The sequence below is a fragment of the Phytophthora cinnamomi genome, assembly GCF_018691715.1.
Source record: "Phytophthora cinnamomi strain GKB4 chromosome Unknown Contig26, whole genome shotgun sequence".
In the NCBI taxonomy this organism is placed as follows: domain Eukaryota; phylum Oomycota; class Peronosporomycetes; order Peronosporales; family Peronosporaceae; genus Phytophthora; species Phytophthora cinnamomi.
The window spans coordinates 121,183-141,645 of record NW_027150959.1 but is presented as its reverse complement, the minus strand read 5'-3'; the positions used below and the strand labels follow the sequence as shown (position 1 = coordinate 141,645).

At 50.0% G+C, this 20,463-nt stretch overlaps 2 protein-coding genes across 2 annotated transcripts; both read right to left on the bottom strand.

Annotated features, from left to right (window-relative positions):
• Nucleotides 1–1,788: 1,788 nt before the first annotated feature.
• IUM83_08602 (Nitroreductase family) lies at nucleotides 1,789–2,592 on the bottom strand (the record flags this gene model as incomplete). The annotated part of the gene is made up of 3 exons (XM_067932987.1): nucleotides 1,789–2,180; nucleotides 2,263–2,413; nucleotides 2,485–2,592. The coding sequence occupies 3 exons, from the start codon at nucleotides 2,590–2,592 to the stop codon at nucleotides 1,789–1,791; spliced, it is 651 nt and encodes a 216-aa protein (XP_067794115.1).
• Nucleotides 2,593–3,887: 1,295 nt separating this feature from the next.
• IUM83_08601 (M96 mating-specific protein family) lies at nucleotides 3,888–5,231 on the bottom strand (the record flags this gene model as incomplete). Its single annotated transcript, XM_067932986.1, has 1 exon — nucleotides 3,888–5,231. One exon carries the CDS (start codon nucleotides 5,229–5,231, stop codon nucleotides 3,888–3,890), a length of 1,344 nt encoding a protein of 447 aa, XP_067794241.1.
• Nucleotides 5,232–20,463: the final 15,232 nt, after the last annotated feature.

The window sequence follows — 20,463 nt, the reverse complement described above, 5'->3', positions numbered from 1 at the left end:
TGTGGGGCAGCAGTCCCTTGCGCGAGAGCTTCATCCGCATGTTGAACTCCCAGTGGAAGTAGTTATCTTCCACGAGCTTGATGGTGGCCGCGTAGCTTGGGCTCATAACCAATTGAGAGAGTGCGAATGAGGCTTGGTAGTCGAGTGAGTAGTTGGAAGGAAATCCGAAAGTGAGCTCGATTTAGGTTAGTGTGCTTGTCAGCTAGCAGTCCCTACTGTATGCAATGTTCCCTAGTAGGTGAGGCTTGTAGATGTGGCCCAAACGATCTCGGCTGCGGTCCAAACGAAGCTGCCAGTCGTAAGACTGATCCGCCTACTCACGGCTGCGGCTCAAAACGGTTGACTCAACACATGCAAATCATAAGCACCCAAATTGAAGTTGTCGTCCAATCACATTCCAGTATCCGATATAGTTCAGCCAATCAGGTTGCGAGATCTTCCCATCTTCAACCACAGACCCCGGTGGCACGTGCTAGCACGCGCAGGCCGTCTGCCTCGCGGTACGGATCCAGTCGATCAGACAGCGAAGTGCAACCTCAACAGTTTGGAGTTGACTTTGGAGTCGTTAAGGTGTAAGACGGTACATTTCAATTTCGGCAGGAACAGCCTCTCGGGCTGGTTTGGAGAGCACCTTTCTGCTCATATCGAGATCGAAACGGAGAACTCTGCATATCGTATCTGTTGAGACCGCAGTGACCGTTGGGTAGGTCTTCATAGCAAATTCACTCAACTCCTCGATCTAAAACGTTTGATGGGCCTGTACGTACGCTTCGACAGCGGCAAGAACTTCAATGTGAGTTCGTCTACCTTGGATTGTGCTCATTGCCTACACCCTTCTTGAGGAATACGGCATACCAGCGGCGTAGGGTCTCTTGCTTCGGCTCAAATAACTCCGAAACAGACGCACTTGGGACATCATAGACGTGCAATAGTGCCATAGCTCGCCAACGAAAGTCGTAGCTGTAGGAATAGTGAGGGTGGGATTTGAGGTGGGGTGTGAAGATAGAATGCGAGAGTAAGTACGAGGTGGGGCGGCTTCGCTGAGGCTTGAACCCATTGCACATATACAGCTGAAAAGCGACAAAAGTAGTTTAAAATTGAGCAGTGCTGCTACCCCCTGACCTCATTTTAGGCTTTTCTCCTCGCTAAATCGAAGTACTCGCTAGTCTGAAGGTCCTATCTCGGGATAAATGGCCTCCGGTTTGCCAAAATCATTGAAAACTAGAATACGTCGTTCTTGTATGAAAAAAAACGCTATCATTAACCTGGACTCGGTGAGTCTAACCCGACCTCCTCTGACGCAAATCTACGGTAGCCCCGCTGCAAAAGACGTCATTTCCTATCGCGGTATCTCGAGTTACGACGATGAAAGAACTATCTAATGGAACGCCTCACACTGGATTTCCTATGATACTTCAAGAGGCACTGGCAGAAGCAGAGGCTGTGTAGCTCAGAAGCAGAGCTAACTTCATGATGACGTTCCGAGCTAGAGAACCTCGCTGTTCCTGCCAGTGGTATGGGTAGTGTACATTGTACATTGTACACTACGCATACCATTGGCGAATCAAATGCATCACTATATGTAGATGTAGCAGGCTGCTACTAGCAGCATATTCCTATCAGACATACCTTGTCTCGCCGCCAAAAGCCTAATCCCTTAAGACTCCTACATTGCAAAAGAGCCTACCTATCAGGCGGAGTCACAATGAATTGATTTTTATCGTGTCAACAACGATTTGTGCTCTCTTACGCTAGTGCACGAAGGTGCTTGTGCAAGCAACCTCTTTCTTACTCCTCCTCGAAGAACTTCTCCAGCGACTGGCCGAACTTGCCATCGAAGAAAACCTCCGAGGACGGGAAGCGAACCGATGGCTTGGCAGGCTTCGCATCGGGGTTGGCGTAGCCCAACGTCACCACCACAGGAATGCTATAGCGGTCGGGGATGTCCAGTACTTGCTTCACCTTGGCTTGGCTCAGGCCTTCGATGGGGCACGTCGCGAGGCCGTGCACCTGGGCGGCGTACAAGAAGGTGGCGGCGGCAAACGTCGTCTGCTTGTATGCCCACGCCTCGGTGGACACGTTCGGGTTGTGCTCACCCGAGAAGAGCTCCACGGCATGCGGGACCTTGTTCACGGGCGCCGTTGTCGCGGCCGAGCTGCTGCAGGCGGGGCACGTTCTTACTGGGCTCTGTAGTGTCACAAACAGCGATCGCATCAGTAACGCGTCAGCATCATCAGGGCTCGACGCGGTAGTGTGCAGTACCGCAATCGGCCGCGAAGACGACGGCGACGGGGGCCTCGTTGATTTTGCGGATGTTGCTGTCCATCATGGCGCCCGCCAGCCTCGCACGGTCCTCAGCCGAGCGCACCACGATGCATACATAGGCCTGCGTGTTGAATCCGGTCGGGGCTCGCTGTGCAGCAGCGACGTTTTTAGTCATAACATAGACAACTGACCCACCATGAGGGGTGACTGATCGATCACCTGCGTGAGCTTGAGGATCTCCCGGAGGGTTTCGGCCGGCACGGGGTCGGACAGGAAAGACTTGCAGGCGAAGCGCTCGCGAATCGCAGCTCCCAGGTGTTTGGCCATCGTGGTATTCGGTGAGTGTGCAGTGAAAAGCAAGTTGAAAAGTGACGTCAGAAATGCCACGGCTGGTACGCAATCCAGTTTTGATTCTGCTAGCGAACCTGTCAGACCCAACAAACATTTTGCACGAAAAGCAACACGCACGAAATGACTCAGCCCTCAGTGTCTGGTGCGTATTACGCGCTGCGTAATCAAACTTTGATTTTGTCCGCGATAACAACCATTTTTCCCGACTTGTAAAACAGCTATCTGCTGAGACTTTTGAGTGAAATGTCCAGTACCCCAGCCTTCGCTCGTAGAACTCGGGTGAACTGAGCAGACAAACTATAATAGTGCTTCGGCGGACTACTCTTTGAGCACTGCATGCTATTCGAGGAGCCATACGAGTCACCTGGACAACGACGAATGGGACACAAATGCCCTGTTGGGGACTGACAAATGTGACCCAAATACGGAAGCGCTGGACGGCCAAAGGTGGGGCTGGACATGCTGCTGCCCAAGCGGTTGTCGATGCAAAGTTGCAGACCTCGAGGTGGGCACGTTCATGCGCCGCGGAGAGATTCATCCAGCACGTGGCTGCACAGATATTTGATGAGTTGGCGGCGGGCGGTGACGTCTCGTACCGAGAAGTAGAGCGTGTGCTGGAGACCAAGTGCCAGGGTGGACACACACAAATTGCTGGTGCATCAGGGCGTCAAAATGGAGTGTTTTGAAGGGAGGGTGCTGCCTTTCGACCTGCACGCGGTTGGTGACGCGTGGTGGAGGCGCTGGCACAATTATAGAGGACGGCGCTCGGACAAGACTGCGGGCGACGACGTGGTCAGAGAGAGTTATGGGCTGGAGATGGTCGATGTGAAAACTGGTAGGTGCGTGTCGCGCTGTGGAGTCCACAGCGTTACTCTATCATGCTCTTCACCGCACTGCTCTTCGGGAACTGCCCAGACGACGAGTACGCACAAGTAATCCAGTCGTTGCGAACAGGAATGACATTGGACATGACCGAGTTTGCGAGGGGCTGCCACCTCCTCGAGAACGCTCCGCAGGCCGTGGGTAGTGTCCCCAATCGATCTTATCTCGACAGCGTCTTCAACGTCAGGCACGAATACATGCACTACTACATGTTCATCAACATCATAATGATCCTAACGCTGCGCTTCCTCGCCCTTCTAGCACTGCGCTTCATCAACCACTAGAAGAAGTAGGAGGATAGCTCCTACGCACGCACAGTGCTCGTACAATTTCGTGTAAGTTCATCCAATGCAAGTTTCCGCCCTGATACACTCCTCAACGTTCTCACGTCAGCAGCGCTTCTGCAACGCCTGGTCCACTAACATGTTTTCCATCATTTCATTGCTCGTCGAAATGTTGGCGGACGTCGCGCTCACCACGAGCTTGGTCAGCGCAAGTGTCTTGGCATCCTGTTGGATCTCTGGATCCGAGATGATCGGCGTCAGGTGGTAGCACGTAAGCACGCGGGTAACAGCTTCTCCATCAGCATTCGCACCATCAGAGCTCTGCGGCTTGATCAGCACATATCCCTTCAACAGGAAATGCATGCCGCGAACCAGCTCCTCGTTGAACGTGGACGGCTCAATGCACGAATCCCAGACCATCACAACGCGATTGCTTTCCACGTATCGCCGCAGCACCTGCTGCACGTAGAACGTCGCGCACCTACCAGTTTTCACATCTACCAGCTCCAGCCCGTACCTCTCTCTGACCACGTCGTCGCCCCCAGTCTCGTCCGAGCGCCGTCCTCTATAATTGTGCCAGCGCCTCCACCACGCGTCACCAACCGCGTGCAGGTCGAAAGGCAGCGCCCTCCTCTTATCATACATTTCAATGCTCAAGCCCTCCCTCAACAGCGGCCAGCGCGTCTCTATCCCCAGTGGCACTGGGCAGTTGGTCTCCAGCACGCGCTCCACTTCTCGGTACGAGACGTCGATGCTCGCCGCCAACTCGTCAAATATCCGCGCAGCTACGTGCTGGATGAAGCCCGCAGGGATTTCCACGCGGCACACGTGCTTGCCCGTTTCAGACTCGGAGTCCTGCAGCGACAGCCGCCTGAACAGCAACTTCTCGACGCTCTTGACCAGCTTGAACTGGGCCCTGCACTTGTCGCGGAGGCGACTGTTCTCCAGCTCCACCTTGAGGCGGCGCTCGAGTTGGCGAGCACAGATGTCCTGGCACACTTTGGGCAGCTTCTGGTTAGAGGAGTGACCGTTTTCGTGCTCGAGGGGGCAGCCAACTGCGCCGCGGTTGGCCCCCAACTGCTGCAGTTTGAGCTCGAGATCGTCAACTTCCGCGCGCAGGCGGCGCAGCTCCTGCAGCTTCTTGCTGCGAGCCTTGTTGGGGTCGTAGTTGCGTTTGGGTCTGGTGTTCCGCTTGGTGCGTTTAGGCTGGGAGTTGGGGGTCGCGGCGGAACCGTTAACCGAAGAGGCGGCGACAGTGCCCAGGAAGGCGATATCGCTGACCAGAGCATCAAGCAGAGCCTCTGGGTCCCATTCGTCGTCGTCCAGGGGCGGTAGAAATGCCATATCACTAGATGGAGGGACAGTGCCAGGCGATGCAATGGCTGGGCCTTCGTCGAGAGAGGGCGGCGCTGGCGCCGGTAGTGCGGACTCGTGCTCTTGGCGCGACATTTGTGCCAAGCAACTATTGTGCGTTGCAAACATTTTGTCGTTTTCACTTGCGCTTATAATAAGCCGAGGTCGATTTCTAAATAAAACGAGGTCGATAAAAAGGACAGATAGGTATCACGAGGTTGCACGAAAGGCATCATATGAGAGGCATTTTATCAAAAGTATCACTAACGTGTTTTTGAGTTTTTCTTGTAATTGGCCTTGAATGTTGGTGAGAGGTGAGGCGTCCAGTTTCTACGGAGCAGAGACGAACTCCTGTAAAAGCATGGCGATGGTGACTGGATCGATGGCCCAGGAGGCGACAGCAGCTCGATTGAAAAAGAAACCGTGCATCCCGCGAGTGCGGTTGATGCTCCAGCTGTCCCCGAAGGCGGCCCTCTTCTTGAGGAGCTAAAAGACGTCGATTGGTAACATTTTCATAAATGCAATCTAGGATCTGCTAGCCCAGAATTTGGCTTTTTGAAACTAATACATACTTCGAAGTAGTTTTTAGTTTTTGGTGGTCGGCTCTCGTTGCCTCGGGCAACCGGCCGTAACTTCTCTTCTACTTCGAGTTTAGATTCAGTGAATAGCGCTAGAGGAAGCCAAGACGCCGCGCTTGCGCCCTGTGCTCGTCGCTGAAACATCTCATATACACGATAGAGATACTTTTGATAAAATGTATCTCATATGAATCACGTGAACCTTTGCCGGGTTCACGGTATCACGGAGGCAAAACCGGAATTTTGTCGATGAATTCCCTCGATGCAGATCCCGTACCGCCATCATTTCACGCAACCGTGGCCGGGCTGCCCCGTTTCCATTATCCACTATTTTGCAACGCCTCAAGTAGACTCCCAGTGGGGATGCCCAAAAATAAATGGCAGAGATTATTGACACAATCTAATCTACCACAATCTCAATACAATCCGACAATCTGTACAATCTCGTCCAATCTGCCATAATCTACCACTAGCAGCTTGCACCAAAAAATACAATCCCATTCAATCTTATCGCCAGTATGCACGCGCTTCAAACAGATGACAGCTAAAGACAATGCATTTTGAGCAGATGATAGCTAAAAACAATGCATTTTGAGCAGACGACACCCCAATGGCTGGTCGGTGTTATAGTCGAAGCACATAACAGGAAGCTTTAATAGGCGTTAATTTGTGTACCACACACACGTTCTCTGGGACTTAGATCTTTGGGGCATATCCTGCAATGAAGTTATGTATTATCGAGTTACGCTAACAAGACCTTAATCAAGTATCTGTACCTAAGATAATCAACATTCATCGGAGCGTCGTAGGATTGGAATAGGTAGCTTTCAATGAAAGTCAGAACCCATATTCCGCAACTAACACCGTCCGTTTGCTGGTAATCCCTGCTGACAACGCGTTTCCATCTCTTGTCATCTTTGAGTAGGGGGCGGAAGACGTTCTTGAATAATGTATCGACAGCGTCGACAGCTTTCCGGTCGTTTCGAGGATCCATCACCGTATACGTCCATCTCTCCAACCTAATCCACAACGCGCACCACTCCGTCGAGAAGGACGGCACCTACGATGTTGTCCTTAGCATCTGCGATTATCCGGTTGTTCTCCAACCATGCAATTCTTTCAGATTCGGTATCCATGGCCATTAACTGGGGCGAAAACGTACAGGTAGGTAGCGCGTCTGCACGGGCGTCGGCTTCACCGCAAATGACATCAAGCGCCGCAGTGATACACACATCTTCCAGTTCCCTTTTCATAGCGAATCGAAGCAGTGCTAACTCCTCTTCATCTTGGAGGTTTGCATACTGAATGCACGTACATACGTCAGCGAGGGCAACATCCGCCGCGTCGGCAAATACTGAGTTAGGATCCGCGGCATGTAGGTTGATCGTATGGACCCACGAAATGGTGCTTTCGAGCCAGCGGAATGTGGCCCAAAGTTTGTGCCAAATATCCCTTCCCCGGATGTAGTCACCTGTAAGTTTTGGATACAAAGTATCCCGTCCAAGCTCAAATTTGAATTGAATTTTCTCGTCTTTCAAAACGACTTCCTTGTGGGTGTAATACGTATTTCTGCACTCTGTCAGCAGCTCCAGACACTTCGTAACCCAATCTCTAGGAAGTTCCGTTCGGCAAATTTCTGCGTTTCGCCGCCACTTAGTGGAATTTGCACCAGGTAGTGCAATGCATAGTCCTGGTTGTTCTTCAGTTGTAGGAAATTGTTCAACAATCTTAAACTTGCTAAGGAAGGAGTTCCATTCACGAGACGTGAGTAGATCTCCGTATACAGCTTGGGATAAAGCGTCAATAGTGTCGTCATAATGTGACTCGATCCTCTCTCTCCGTGCAGATCTTTTTGATCTCATCTAGTTTCTTCCGGTGAGCGATTAACGTTGTTTCACTGTACGTTTTGGTCTTCCTACAGCCTTCAAACCCCGCATTACAGACCATCGATGAACAGGTGTCGTTTTGGGTTCTTCCGATTGCAGAGTAGCAGGAACATCAATTCCATCCGAATCTTCTCCAAGTATGACATCCTCAGGAGCAGACTCTGAGCGGAAAGGTCTCGTTTCACCTCCTCCTACAGAAACAGTGTTTTCGCATGCGGATGCTCCAGGTTCATCACTACGCACAACGCTACCGCTCGTGTCTCGGCTCGAGTCATTCTGTTGTTCTTGGGGCCCATCCAAGTCAACCACACTCCTGTCTTCACAAAAATCTCTTGGTTCGCGAAGTCGTGCAACAACGGCATCGAGGTCGTCCAACCTACCCTCCGCAAATACGCTCGTAATTGCATCTAAAATTCTTCGACCTTGTTCATATTGACGTCCTCCATACTGACATACCGCTTCTGCTATTCTCTTAGCCTGCAGAAGAGAATCGTTGTATTTCTGAGTAGGCTCTCGTGGCGCCCGTAATCGAACAAAATTACTTTCTGAGTGTCCACTAACTTCGTAGTCGCTGACGAGAAATCGGTCTAACATCGCTGCGGAGTTAAAATCTTCAGCGATCATCAAGATAACCAAACGGAATTAGGGCAGGAATATTCATGCGCTTTCGTAGGTACAGTAGGTGTCGACATGGTAGCTTCTGTGTTATTCCTAGCATGCAATAGGAGGTCCACACCGACGTGTCTACTTTGCAGGTGGTAGAGGCGCTAGCAACCACGTACACTTCGTTTCCCTCATCACGAATATCGTAATACGTATCTGCCTTCGTCGCGATGTCATATTGCTCCTTTATGATATCAAACGCATAGCGGCTTACCATCTGTGCCAGCCGTGTCAACTCCACACTCGTATGGTGGACAGGGTCAAAGACTTGTCCAACCCTGGCCACCACCGCAGTGAAGACCTTTTGTTTAACCTTAGCCCACCAGATTAGACTTGTAACAGACTAATCAATATCCACATTCTGATCAACTATCGTCTTGATCTTTTGCCAGGATGATTCCAACCTGTTATTGGTATTGTTGCCGAGATGGACTGCGTTGTCGCGTAAATATGAGCACCACATCTCTCGGCATTCGTGTCAATTCTCCACAAAGTAAGTCCAGAATAGAGGAGCACCAACGTTTTCACTTGTATTGCTTTCAGCAACGTCAGTGTCAGGAACCCCAAATCTTGGCGCATGAAGCGAAAGCACTCGTCATATTCTGCTTCGGTTTTCGCTTTCACGATAAGACTAAACCACAGGCTTGAGTCGATTCCTTTGAATAGCGGAGAGTCCGTACGCTGCCTTAGCAATTCGTTCCTGGATATACTTGACGGCATGAAATTTGCATAACAGCACTCTTGCTTGCGGTAGTTCGGACTTGAAAACGTCAATTTCAGTAAAATCTTTGTCAACAATGACGCACTGGATTTCTGTCCATCGTGGATTGCATCGCTTGAACCGGCGGATAGTATGCCGTAGCGTTTCAGATTGTTCATCTGTGAGGAGGGCATGCTGATAGCAGAACATGGAATAAAGTTAGGAAACAATTTAGTACAAACCAATACAATCTGCTACAATCTCATTTACAATCCGATACAATCTGATACAAACTACCATAATTTAAGTTCTAGCCGACAGGTTGAACTAAAGACAGAGCGCGTCTAGTATTGCGTCGGGCGTAGAGCTTGAGGGGCTTACCTGGTCATGCTGACCATGGCCAAAAGAATCATGGACCATGAAAGAGAACAGTCGGTACCGCTCCGCGTTCGTCCCATGCGCAGCGTCCACAAGAATCGTTTCAGGAAAACTTGAAAACAGTGACCGCATATGGGATGTTTGCAATACGATACACCGTGCAATCACCTACGCAACAATATAGCTTCTGCGTTAACAGATTTCTCAAAAATGTGAACTCCAGCCTCGCCTTACCTCCTTGCCAACTCGGTCGATGTCGACGTGGGCGACACCATACTTTTCCTCCTCGCAAAAACGATTCAAAGTTTCAGCTAAACGCTCCGAAACCGTCGTTCCAGCCCCCTCCTCCCGTTTCAACTTCGCTAGGAGATTGTGAACGTCCACCATGCACGGCTCTGAATCCGTGTTTTCCCTGATGTACTTCAATATCTTCTTCCTTGTCACCCCGATCCGCCGCAACGCATTCACATCCGTCAACTCGCTGCTGCTCAGCCGCATGCGGTTCCGAGGCATCTGCTCGTACTCGGCTTTTCCGACGCGGTGGTTGTGTTCCGAGTGATGCTGTGATACAACCAGGAAGTAGCGGTCGCCTTCGCGGCGCTGCAGTATATGAAGCTGATCAAATCGTAACGTTAGTACCGTCAAAATGAAAATTATAATGCAAAATGCGTGTACCTTGGCTTTGCAGCCCAGTGGGCGAACATTACGTCGAGGTCGTTTACCACCACCACGATTTCTCGGCTCTCCAGCGTGGGTGCACAGATATCAAGTCAGGTAAAGCGGGAACGCCGGGTTCCGCAAAAGATCAGAATCGAGGGGATCGTTGCCGCTCTTGGCGTACGTAGCTTGTATTTGCCTGTTCCGCTGCTGTCGAGTAGTTGATGTGCGCTTGTAGAAGTTCTACGACAGACGGGGGTTAGATCGTTATAGCAAGCAAAAAGCGATAGGCGAGTGCACCTGGTGTGTTCGTCGGCAGAAATCAGCAAAAAACGCTTCGAACTCCTGGGGGGTGTCGAAAATTTGTGTAGCAGGCTCGGCGTGGACAGGAAGACTGTCTCAAGATCGGAGGTATCCGAACGCTCAGCCTCACGGACATGCTCCGCGTCGGAGGAGGCGGATTCGTCGGATTCATCGCGGGCTCGACGCTTTTCTCGACCCATCCTGGCAGCGCTTGTTCAACGGAGGGGGATTTTTGAATGGACGGCAGCCAACAATCGCGGAGTAACGTTTTTTATTCAGAGCGTTATTTATCCAGACATCCGGTTGGGATAGCACACCCTGATTTGAGTCACCTTCCCCTTGAATATAGATGTGCGCCAGACCGGATATCTAGATGGTATCTTTAGTCACTCTCAAAAATAAATATAACCAAAAGTATTTGTGTATTTTCGTACAAATACTTTATTTTCGATTTGATACTATTTAATTCTGAAATTTAATGTCGACCAATTCTAAAGTTTGGAAATCTATTGCTGCACCAGCCAACTTACCGAGCCCCTTGTTGCCACCCGTATGGATATTCGCTGAGAGATTTGAAAGCCGTACCCTACTTTTCAATAAGCACCCAGTCCTGAATCATCCCCGGACACCTCTCGCCTACACGATGGCTGACCTAATAAGTCCGCCTTCACGCTCAATCAAATATCCTGCTTCTACATCAAGCCCTGCTTAAACGAGCAGGGAGACCCACGGGCTACTACCGGTGCAAGACCTGTGGGAAGTGTGGAGCAGCGCTTTCGCAGTTTTGCGTAAAGTGGTCATCACGAAATAACCACCGCGTCCGAATAGCAGTCGCGTCGGGCATTTTCACTGGTTTTTGAGTAGCGCACCTCAGGCGGCGACTTGGGACACGCAATCAAGCTGAAACACCAAAAGTGTTCCTTGTTGACGTTACGTTCGTAGGGCGTGTGGCGGTTATCGTGACCGGCGTTTCCTTGGGCTTGCGTCAGTATATCCCCAGCGCGGTGTGGTGTGCGGCGATTATCGTACCAGCACGTTTCTTCGCTGGGCGCGCGGTTATCGTGGTGCGCTTGCAACGGTATCATTTCATGTGTCCCTCCTATTGGGCATAGGTCTGAGTGGTGTGAGTGCCCGAATCCACCAAACGCCGGGAAGCCGGGTTTTCTTTGCGGCTCTGCCGGCGCTCGGTGGTCCTCGAGACACAAGGGAAGGAAATCCGGTTGCGTGCTACAAATAAAATTCGGGACTGAGCCTTATTCTATCCTATGCTGTCGACTGACTACCTTGAAGCTTGCTAAGCTTCGGTTCCATGCCTATCCCTACGCCTGTCGTGCCTCCTACCTTCAACTTGATTTACGATTCCTGGAAAGGGGTGGTCCTAGATTGAGTTTTTCCCGATCTTGAGCCGGCTGGATCGGGGTGGTGGATCGAGACCCTGGATCGGGGTGTTGAATCGGAGTGCTGGAACTGAGCCCTAGATCAGGACCCCGATCCTGAGTCGCTGGATCGAGGTGTCAGAGACCGGTGCCCGATCATCCGGCGACCTTCGTCTTGGATGGCGGTCACCTTCTCTCATCTCCTGGGCCAACGTTCCGTTGCCACACGGTGGTCCGCATTCACTTTGGAGGCCGCTCTACCACAGGAGCGTCAATCCTTAGACCATTTAGGTTGTCGTCACGAACAACGTAGTAGTCTGCGTTGAAATAGTACTCAGTAATACTGGTAATAGCATTACGAGTGTCTCGCTTGTGTGCTGGGTAATAGTTGCCTTCAATATAAAGTTGCTCGGCTTGAACAAGAAGCTCTGCAGTCACTGGTCCAGGCGAAAAATACCGAATGGACTCTAATCTGATGTCACATGCGCATTCCACTAGTATTTTCGGCAGTATTCCAGCCAGAACATGCCCTGTTGTTGCTCGGAGGTGAAATAGTGCTGTGGCCTTTATCGTTCGATGGTGCGATTCGATTGGGTTTTGGTTTGAGACAACACCAGGAGTATCGCTTGGTGCAGCCAACTACAAATCCCAACGCTATGTGAGATACCCACCCTCTAACCACTGGGCGTACTGCAGCTCACCGAGGGTCGTCCAGTTCCCTGTGATAAGTTCTGACAATGCCTCAAACTGCTCCTTCGGTCTTGATTCACATAAATAGTTCAGTTGTGGCATGATAATGTAGTGGGCCTACTTTGGCTCACTACTTTAGCTTACACGTCGCGCCACGTGTATGAGGAAGCGTAGGAGTTTATTAATAATTTGAAATAATTATACTTGAGTCCACAAGTATAATATAAATCAAATAAAGACTCCAAGTGACTTAGATTAGGTAAAATGAGAACGGTATTGTTTGTAAATTGACCTTCCTCTTAAATCTGCTAAAACTGTTTATCATCTATGAAAGGGGTTGACAGCGGCTGGCTGTCAGAGCCCCGCCAATATGCACGTCTCTAAATTGGTAGAAAGATGCTGCTTTCTACCAATAGGATCTTTGGGTATGTGTAAACCACTCATTGTAGTGGCCCACTTCAATGTATCTATTGGTGTGCCTTACACCAATGTGAGGAAGTATCTAAAACCTTTAACAGATAGATATCTGTTAAACCATAAGTGACAATTGTCATGCACAAGTGACAGTTGTCACTTGTGACCGTTGTCATGCACAAGTGACTGTTGTCACTTGTGTGTGTAACCACGTTACAGATAATGTCGGTGTAGCGTTCGGTATTGATGAGCAAACATTTATTTTCACGTGCTTTACGGTGAAGGTGGGACCGGCTGTTCATGAGTTAATGCCAGACCAGATCTCGCAAAACGCGTTGGCAATTAATGTTGAGTGATCCATCGAGCCATAGTGAAGACTTACCGTTCCACAAAAACAAAAACTCTTCGCAACGCTCTTTAGTGACCGTAAAGAGTCGCAAGTACGCAAAAGCGGTCTCCGTGCGGACAATACATATGAACGACATCGGATAAAACTTCTGCTGATACTTGTGGGTTTCCGTGTATCGAAGTCCGAAGGTGTCAAATGAAATCAGGGTCCATCCACAAACGTGGAGTTCGTATGTGCCACTTGTAGCTCCCAACACTTGTCCACTCTCGATCACTTCAATCAAGAGTAAGCGACTTAATCTAATGTTTGCGAAAATTAGCAGTAGCAGAACGACTTCCTGCCTGAGTGTCTTTTCGGTCATGTCAACGACCCGCGACGTTTACTGTAATGATACGAACGCTTCAGATAGGCCCTGCTTCCCAAGTAGATCGTGTTCAATCCAAGGCCATCGCAAAACCACTAACACCCCAGCGAGGGTCGCTGCAAGCCTAGATTCGTCGGAAATTCTCAAAATACAAAACCGTGTCCATACTGTCCAATCATGGTACGGGCAACAGGGCGAACTAACGTCTGCTGCTGCTGGAATCAAAGTGTGCATACCACTTCGCGAAAAAAAATCCACTTCAGCAATCTTCTGAATGCGAGATTCAGCTGTGCAAGCAATACGGGAAGTATACTTCAAAGTCGACGAATATTTATTGTTGTTCACCACTGCAAATCGGGCGTTGTGAAGGCCATCTAGAACTCGTCTTGCTTCTTGCATTGTGATGGATTTGACAGGATGAACCATGGTCACAGATGCTTTCAGCACCGTTGATTGAGTCGCAGGGATCGCTTCCTCACTTTTATCACCAGACATGCATTCTTCGTTTCCACATCCTCATCGCTCTGATGAACATCGTCATCATCATTCCTGCGGTTGTCGCTGGAAGACGAATGAATTCTTGTATCAACCGCATCGTGCTCTTTCTTGGACTCCAGTATCTCGGTCTTGCGAAGACGAGCTCGCAACATTGTGCTTCGATGCCGTCGTGTAAGGGTCTCTTCAAAATCGTCACTTTCGGCTGGGGATACAGACACATCCTCAAATCTTCTGTCAGAGTCCGCCAGAGCGTCCCGTCAGCATTGGTTATACCCACTCCCTTGCAGCATAGAAGAACGCTGGAGAAGAGGGACGGGGGCGCGGGAAAAATGAAGACGGAGAACTTGGAAAGCAGAAGCGGTTTGGGTGGGTAAAGGACTACGAGGGGGGGGGGGGTAGAGGACTCGCGTTGTCGATGGCAAAAACAACAATGCTGAAGAAGAACGTGGGTGCCTCTGCTATACTCAAAGCCACAGAAAGGATGTGTCCGGTTATCTTTTGAACTGGTAGCTTCAAAACTGAGGACATGCGCCTAATGAGTAATCAGAAGATTTTTTTTATCTTAATTGCAGCTTGTATCTGAGCGCACGGACCAGGCGTGCGACTGTCCAAAAATGGGTGAAATCCAAAAATCACTCAAGCCTCACATGCGTCTTGGGACATGTGAAGTACAAGTGATGACACATACGTCGCACAAAGGTGACACAAACGATGGTGAGACGACTTTCACGTCTGAGCAAACTTATGCTAATACAAATGCTAAATTCACACCTATCACCAGTTCTTAGGACTGTGGTTGCATATTTTACATTTTGCCCCCCCCCCCCCCCCCCCCCCCTGCCGCTCAACACTTGAGGACGATGGTCCCTGTCATGTAGTACTCTGTGCAGACGCCACTTTTCAGCCAGCGTCCCACCAATAACTTCGACAATACGCTCAACACTCATTAGTCATGGCTAACACCGGGAAAAAGACAAAACGGAAGAACTTCCGTGCCGCCGAAATAGATTGCACGTTCATTTTGACCATACTGGCTTTGTATGTATAAATCTAACGTTCCTCAATAGGTATGCTAGCCCTAGTCGAATCGAGTCTCCCTTTCGGATCAGAGCAATGGGCGAACATTGCGTCCTCCTACAACGCTCATCTACCTTCTGAATGGCCTGAGCGGGATGGAGAGAGCCTTAGACGCAAGTTCATGTCCTTGAAGAACAAGTGAAAGCCTACAGGGGACCCAGACTAACCTTCCGAGATTAAGCGTGCTAAGATAGCCTTCGGGAGAATCGAGGCCCGCTGTGCAGTTAGCTCACTGATCGACGGCGATTCAGAAGAAGTAGATCTGGAACCAGAAGGGGAGCCATACAGTAACGGTTTTGGCGACGCTGACCACGGATTTGAAGCCTTTTCCAGCGAGCCGGACGGCGCTGGTGGCGCTCCAGTGACCGATAGTGTGCATGATGAAGATGCACCAACTCCCCAGCGGGTTGCTGTTGCGGAGGGACCCAGCCCACCGTCAATACCGCGGCCCACCTCTAGGCGGGTCGCAACGTCCACGACCGCGGCTCTATCCGTAAGTGCTAGGGCCGGCCTAACGCCGACGCAGTTGGCGCAACTTTCTACCAGAATATCAACAGTGAGTGACTCGGGCATCACTTCGACCACCTTGCTGAGCCAAACAGCTCATCGGCGTATTTGTCTTGACAAATGATTGATAAGGTGGATTCAGATACTTTGCGCGGAAACGCCGGGGTGGAATCAAATTTGCTCGGAGTAATTGTGATGATGAAGAAGCGTCAAGCTGCTCGATATGCTGAGGCTCGCCGTGAATGCCAAGAGCGGGAAGCGGCGCGCGAGGCTCGCGAACGCCAGTTTCAACTAGAACTGGCCCGTAGTCAAGGTGCCCGCGATGCCCAAAGCCAACAGCTGATGCTGTTTTTGATGGCCAAGATCTTTGGTGTACAGAGACCACCGGTTATAGTGGCGCCGGTTATAAGATAAAATCGACTATTAGAGCGCTTCCGTGAGATCCCGAATCGTGACTATGGTAAAACAAGTATGGCAGCATACTCACGGCGAATCATCGCCTCGGTTGCTAAGGGGGCAATACCACAACTATTCGCTTTCGGAATATTTTTGGCAACGCCCCCCAAATATCATACATATTGTAGTTAGAAAGTTGAACTTCATTTGCAATCTAGTCGAGAACAGTCTCCAACCCCACGAGGTAAGACGTGCACGTAGGGCGAGCTGCTGTCCGTCATACTTATACTGTGCGTTGCCTTGTGTTGCTGTAGCATTGCTGCTGCGCCGCTATTCCTACAAGAGCTCATCATCGTCGCCGCTACGTGTGAGGGTCATCTCATGGCGAAGAAAAGCACCAATTTTGAGAAGCGCTCGGCGGAAGACCTCAGTTCGCTACAATGTCAGTATCCCGGGAAATGTGGCAACGAGAGAGCGCTTAAGGCGAATGGTCAGCGGCACTGGCTTTGCGCTATCCACCGCGACCACCAGAATGCGATGCAGCGCGCGCGCTACCAAAAATCAAGCAAATCAAGGAAGGCAAGTTCCAAACGACAAAAGATTCGTGATTCTACTAATATAGAAGAGGATCGCGGGACTATGCTCGGGGCTCCAATCTCACGCAGCGGTGATGCTGGGAACGCAGAACGACCTACACGTCTAGAACATGCACGGGATTGCAGCGCGCATGATAACACAGACGTTGCAACCAACGCGACAGAATCGGCGCCGTAGGATCCACCGGTTGAGGGAGGCTGCCACACGACGCCACCACCGGCGAGCGCTGTACACACGCTTCCCCATGTGTCTGGTCAAGTGAATTACACGCATGCGCAAGACCTTCCGCCCATTCACATTTGCGTAGCTGCCGCATCTTCTCCATCCGTCTACATTGTAGTTCAGGCAGCCCCCCCCCCCCCCCCCCCCCCCCCTGCGCGCGCGCAGCCAACAGCGGTTCCAGCGTCTTACATCTCCTGTGTTGCGCCTCAGGTGGAATATGGCCACACTGACGAGGATAGCGGTACTCGAGACCAGACCATTGCGACGGCAGCAACACCGAAGGAGTGTGCCCATGGCTCTCCATCTGTGTTGAGCCCTAACGTTGGCACGAGGCCGTCATCTTGCTTGCACCGCAAAAGTTCTACTGGTGAATAAAATCACGTAGATGAAGCACAGGGGCCCTCGTTGAAGGTATAGCTTCCAGGCAGGCAAGCTGTAATCCGTGATATACACGCTTGAATGTTATGGCTTCTGATTAGTTTGCTCTAAGCATCAACTACGAATGTATTAGCTAGTTGTTTGCTTTTAAGATGGCTGCGACTTCCTCATTACAATGACTTGATAGTTCTGTTGTGCACTATAGCAATGGCTTTCATGTTGAGTACTGCCGGCACTGCTGACTGTGTAATTCGGGCTACAGCGTTTGAAACACGATCTTCTTCGCGCTGAAATTCCTTTACTTTCGCAGGAGAACCGGTAAGTTTATCTAATGTTAATCGGTGAGTGAGTACGATGGAGGACCGATGTCTGACCCGTGAGAGTAAGTGCAAGGTATGCTAGGAATCGAATTCGAGTGAAATACGACATACTTACAAGTAAGACCTTGGACTTTATGCACGGTCATTGCGTAGGTAAGCCTAAGCGGGATGCCTCTTCGTACTACACGGAGATCGCTTGATTCCTTTCCCCACGATACGTCTTTAGGGTTTATTGGCACAATGTTCGGTATATCGTCCAGCAGCGATGGTCCTAAGTACACGTCGGTAATTTGCACGAGAACAATAGGTAATTCACTACCTCGCACAAACATAAAGTCGTACACTACGGCATTTGTACCATTACACAGTCCAGCCGACTGGGCCATGTTGTATGTGAGCGCGACGGGGGCACCAATGCAAAGGTTTAGCTTGTTAGTCACTACTCTATCACGGTCTGGGTTGGTTTGTTGTGCATCCTTCACGAGCGCGCGTACCGTCCCCGCTGGAATATCTCTTTTAATTGCCATCCTTTTCTGCTGAACAAAATGCTGTGAAGTAATGTTCACGATCGGTGATCTGGCGGAGCTAATACTCTTCTCGTTGGCGGTAGCTACGTCTACATTTTTGTACGCTACATGCTTTGCATTGTCCGTCCATGTAGGTTCATCTATCATTGCTAAACAGCGCGTGTTGAAGAGATCTATATCAGCTTGTGTAGGTACCTTCTGCTTCAATCTACGAAGAGCACTAAACCACTCTGGATCAAGTTTGCCTCTATTTTGGCTCGTTAAGGTACACACAGTCTGCATACTAAGCCAGATCTCCCTTCCGCGTCTTTGAACCACATTTAACATTTTAACTACTGGTGTTGAAAGCGAGCGCGGTACTACAGGGTCTAACTGAGCTGCATCGCCTGTAAAATAAACGTCTCTACCTCCGAATAACTCATCCGAGTGACTCGGCCAGATTTCTCGCATCCGCCTATCTATCCAGTACAGCATCCCACACGAAACCATGCTGAACTCGTCAATAATGACGAGGTGCACGTCCTTGAATTGCTGCTGCATGTTTTTCAGCTTAGTCGGACCAGTTTTGGTTTCTGTCACGGAATTATATGGTACAGAGAATGCAGACATAGAAAAAGAGGAAAACCCAAGGGCCGAACATAGCGTCTTCCCCTTGATGTTAAACGCTGCTGTCCCTTGGTGAGCAAGTAGTAGAACGCGTTTTGATGTTCGTCGCGTCGAACCATGCTCACCGAAGACGTTATGCACGTCTTTCACTATGTGCCGGATCAACCAGATCTTTCAGGACCCGCCTTCGCCATTTATTATCATCTGGAGTGGTTCGCAACCCGACTTTTCCAGCGAACATTTAAACCGTTTTCGAGACTACTCCATTGCAAGGGCAAACGGCACCCACTGCGATTCGGCCATTGTTTCCGTACTGTTTCTCTACTAGTTTCCTCACAGTCATTTATCGGATAGCGATAATGCGATATTTTCCTGGTATACGTTTCCTAGTGTACGCTGGTCTTGTTTCTCTTTCGACCACGGCTTTAAACACACATTTATAAAACCACGAGCTTTGCTCATGACTTCCGCCGAGTAGGTATGCCTAGGTTTTAAGTCAACGCCATTGAGGTTTCCCGAAGCGACTTCATCCGTTGGCTCTTCTTGAGAATGTTCATCGCCTACACATGGGTTGTCAATAAAAAACGTATTCAGAAGCAGGGAAAGAAGAAATACTACATGAATCGCGGGAATTTCTGAGTAGATCTAGCTTGTGTTGCCGGGCCAGCTTAGCATTGGACTCTTGCCGAAACGCTTCATGCAAATTCTCTTCTTGTACTTCAAAAAGGCGTTTGATACACTGCTCATCAGTCTGTGGCAAGTCTTCCAATGATCTCCAGGGAACATACAGAAACACTTCCGAAAAACAAAAATTTGCGTTCCCCGAAACCGGGTGCATCCACGGGGACTTCTGCACCACCACCGCCTTGTTTCGGCGTGCTATCCCCCCTTCCCCGTCCACCCGTTTTCCAGATATCACCACGTTTTTTGCTTTTTGACTATCTCAGGTATCGCTTCATATTCCTCAACGAATGTTGCGAAGCTCATCGACTCGAATAAAGTATCAGCTGGCCGGTTCATGTATGCTCGCTCGATGGGCTAGATTCTAATTGAATTCGAGTTAAATTGGTTCAGTGCAATGCGATCCTCTACTCCCTGCGGCTCGGCGCAGGACTTTCACTTTTACGACCGACCGCGAATTACTATGCATAGGAAGCGTTCTTAGTAGGATGTAGATCGCCTCGGGAGCACCAACTTTCCCCGCAGACAGCGTAGAATTTGCTACGCGTTTCAGAACCGAGTGATACGACTGGTTTGGGTCACACCGCTGGATCGCTCTAGCAATTACGCTCGAAAGCGTAGCGTATCAGGCTCTGCTTAGCTAATGTAAGCCCCCGCGTACTCTGTGGCTCCATATGAATTTCTGATCAATTGTAGATCCGTATTAGCACGCCAACAAGATAGTAAATGCGGTGAATAATTGTTGATCGTGGACACCTCACGTCTTAAATGTACCTTTAATGATCGGGTTCCATCCGCACCAACATTTGTTTCAATGATCGTATTCTCTTGCAGATTTTTAGGGAATCCAAAGCGACAATTGGAGCTCTTCATCCTACACGATGAGTTTGCAAAGCACCCATGCTGTCGTACGCGCTGTACGAGCCTGGAAAGATCACATTCCCATTCGACGGTTCCAATTGCTGGGGGTCTCAATGCCAAGATATCCACCTTACCGGTGCGATGCACGCCGCATGTAGTACACGAACAGCTATCTAATTCTTCTAGTGTTTTCGACAAAACCGATATATGTTTATCAACAAATGCGGCAAGCTCCGCTCGTCCTTCATCGATTTCTGACAGCTTTAGCACATCTGGGGCATCTTCGATCCAGAGTAGGCA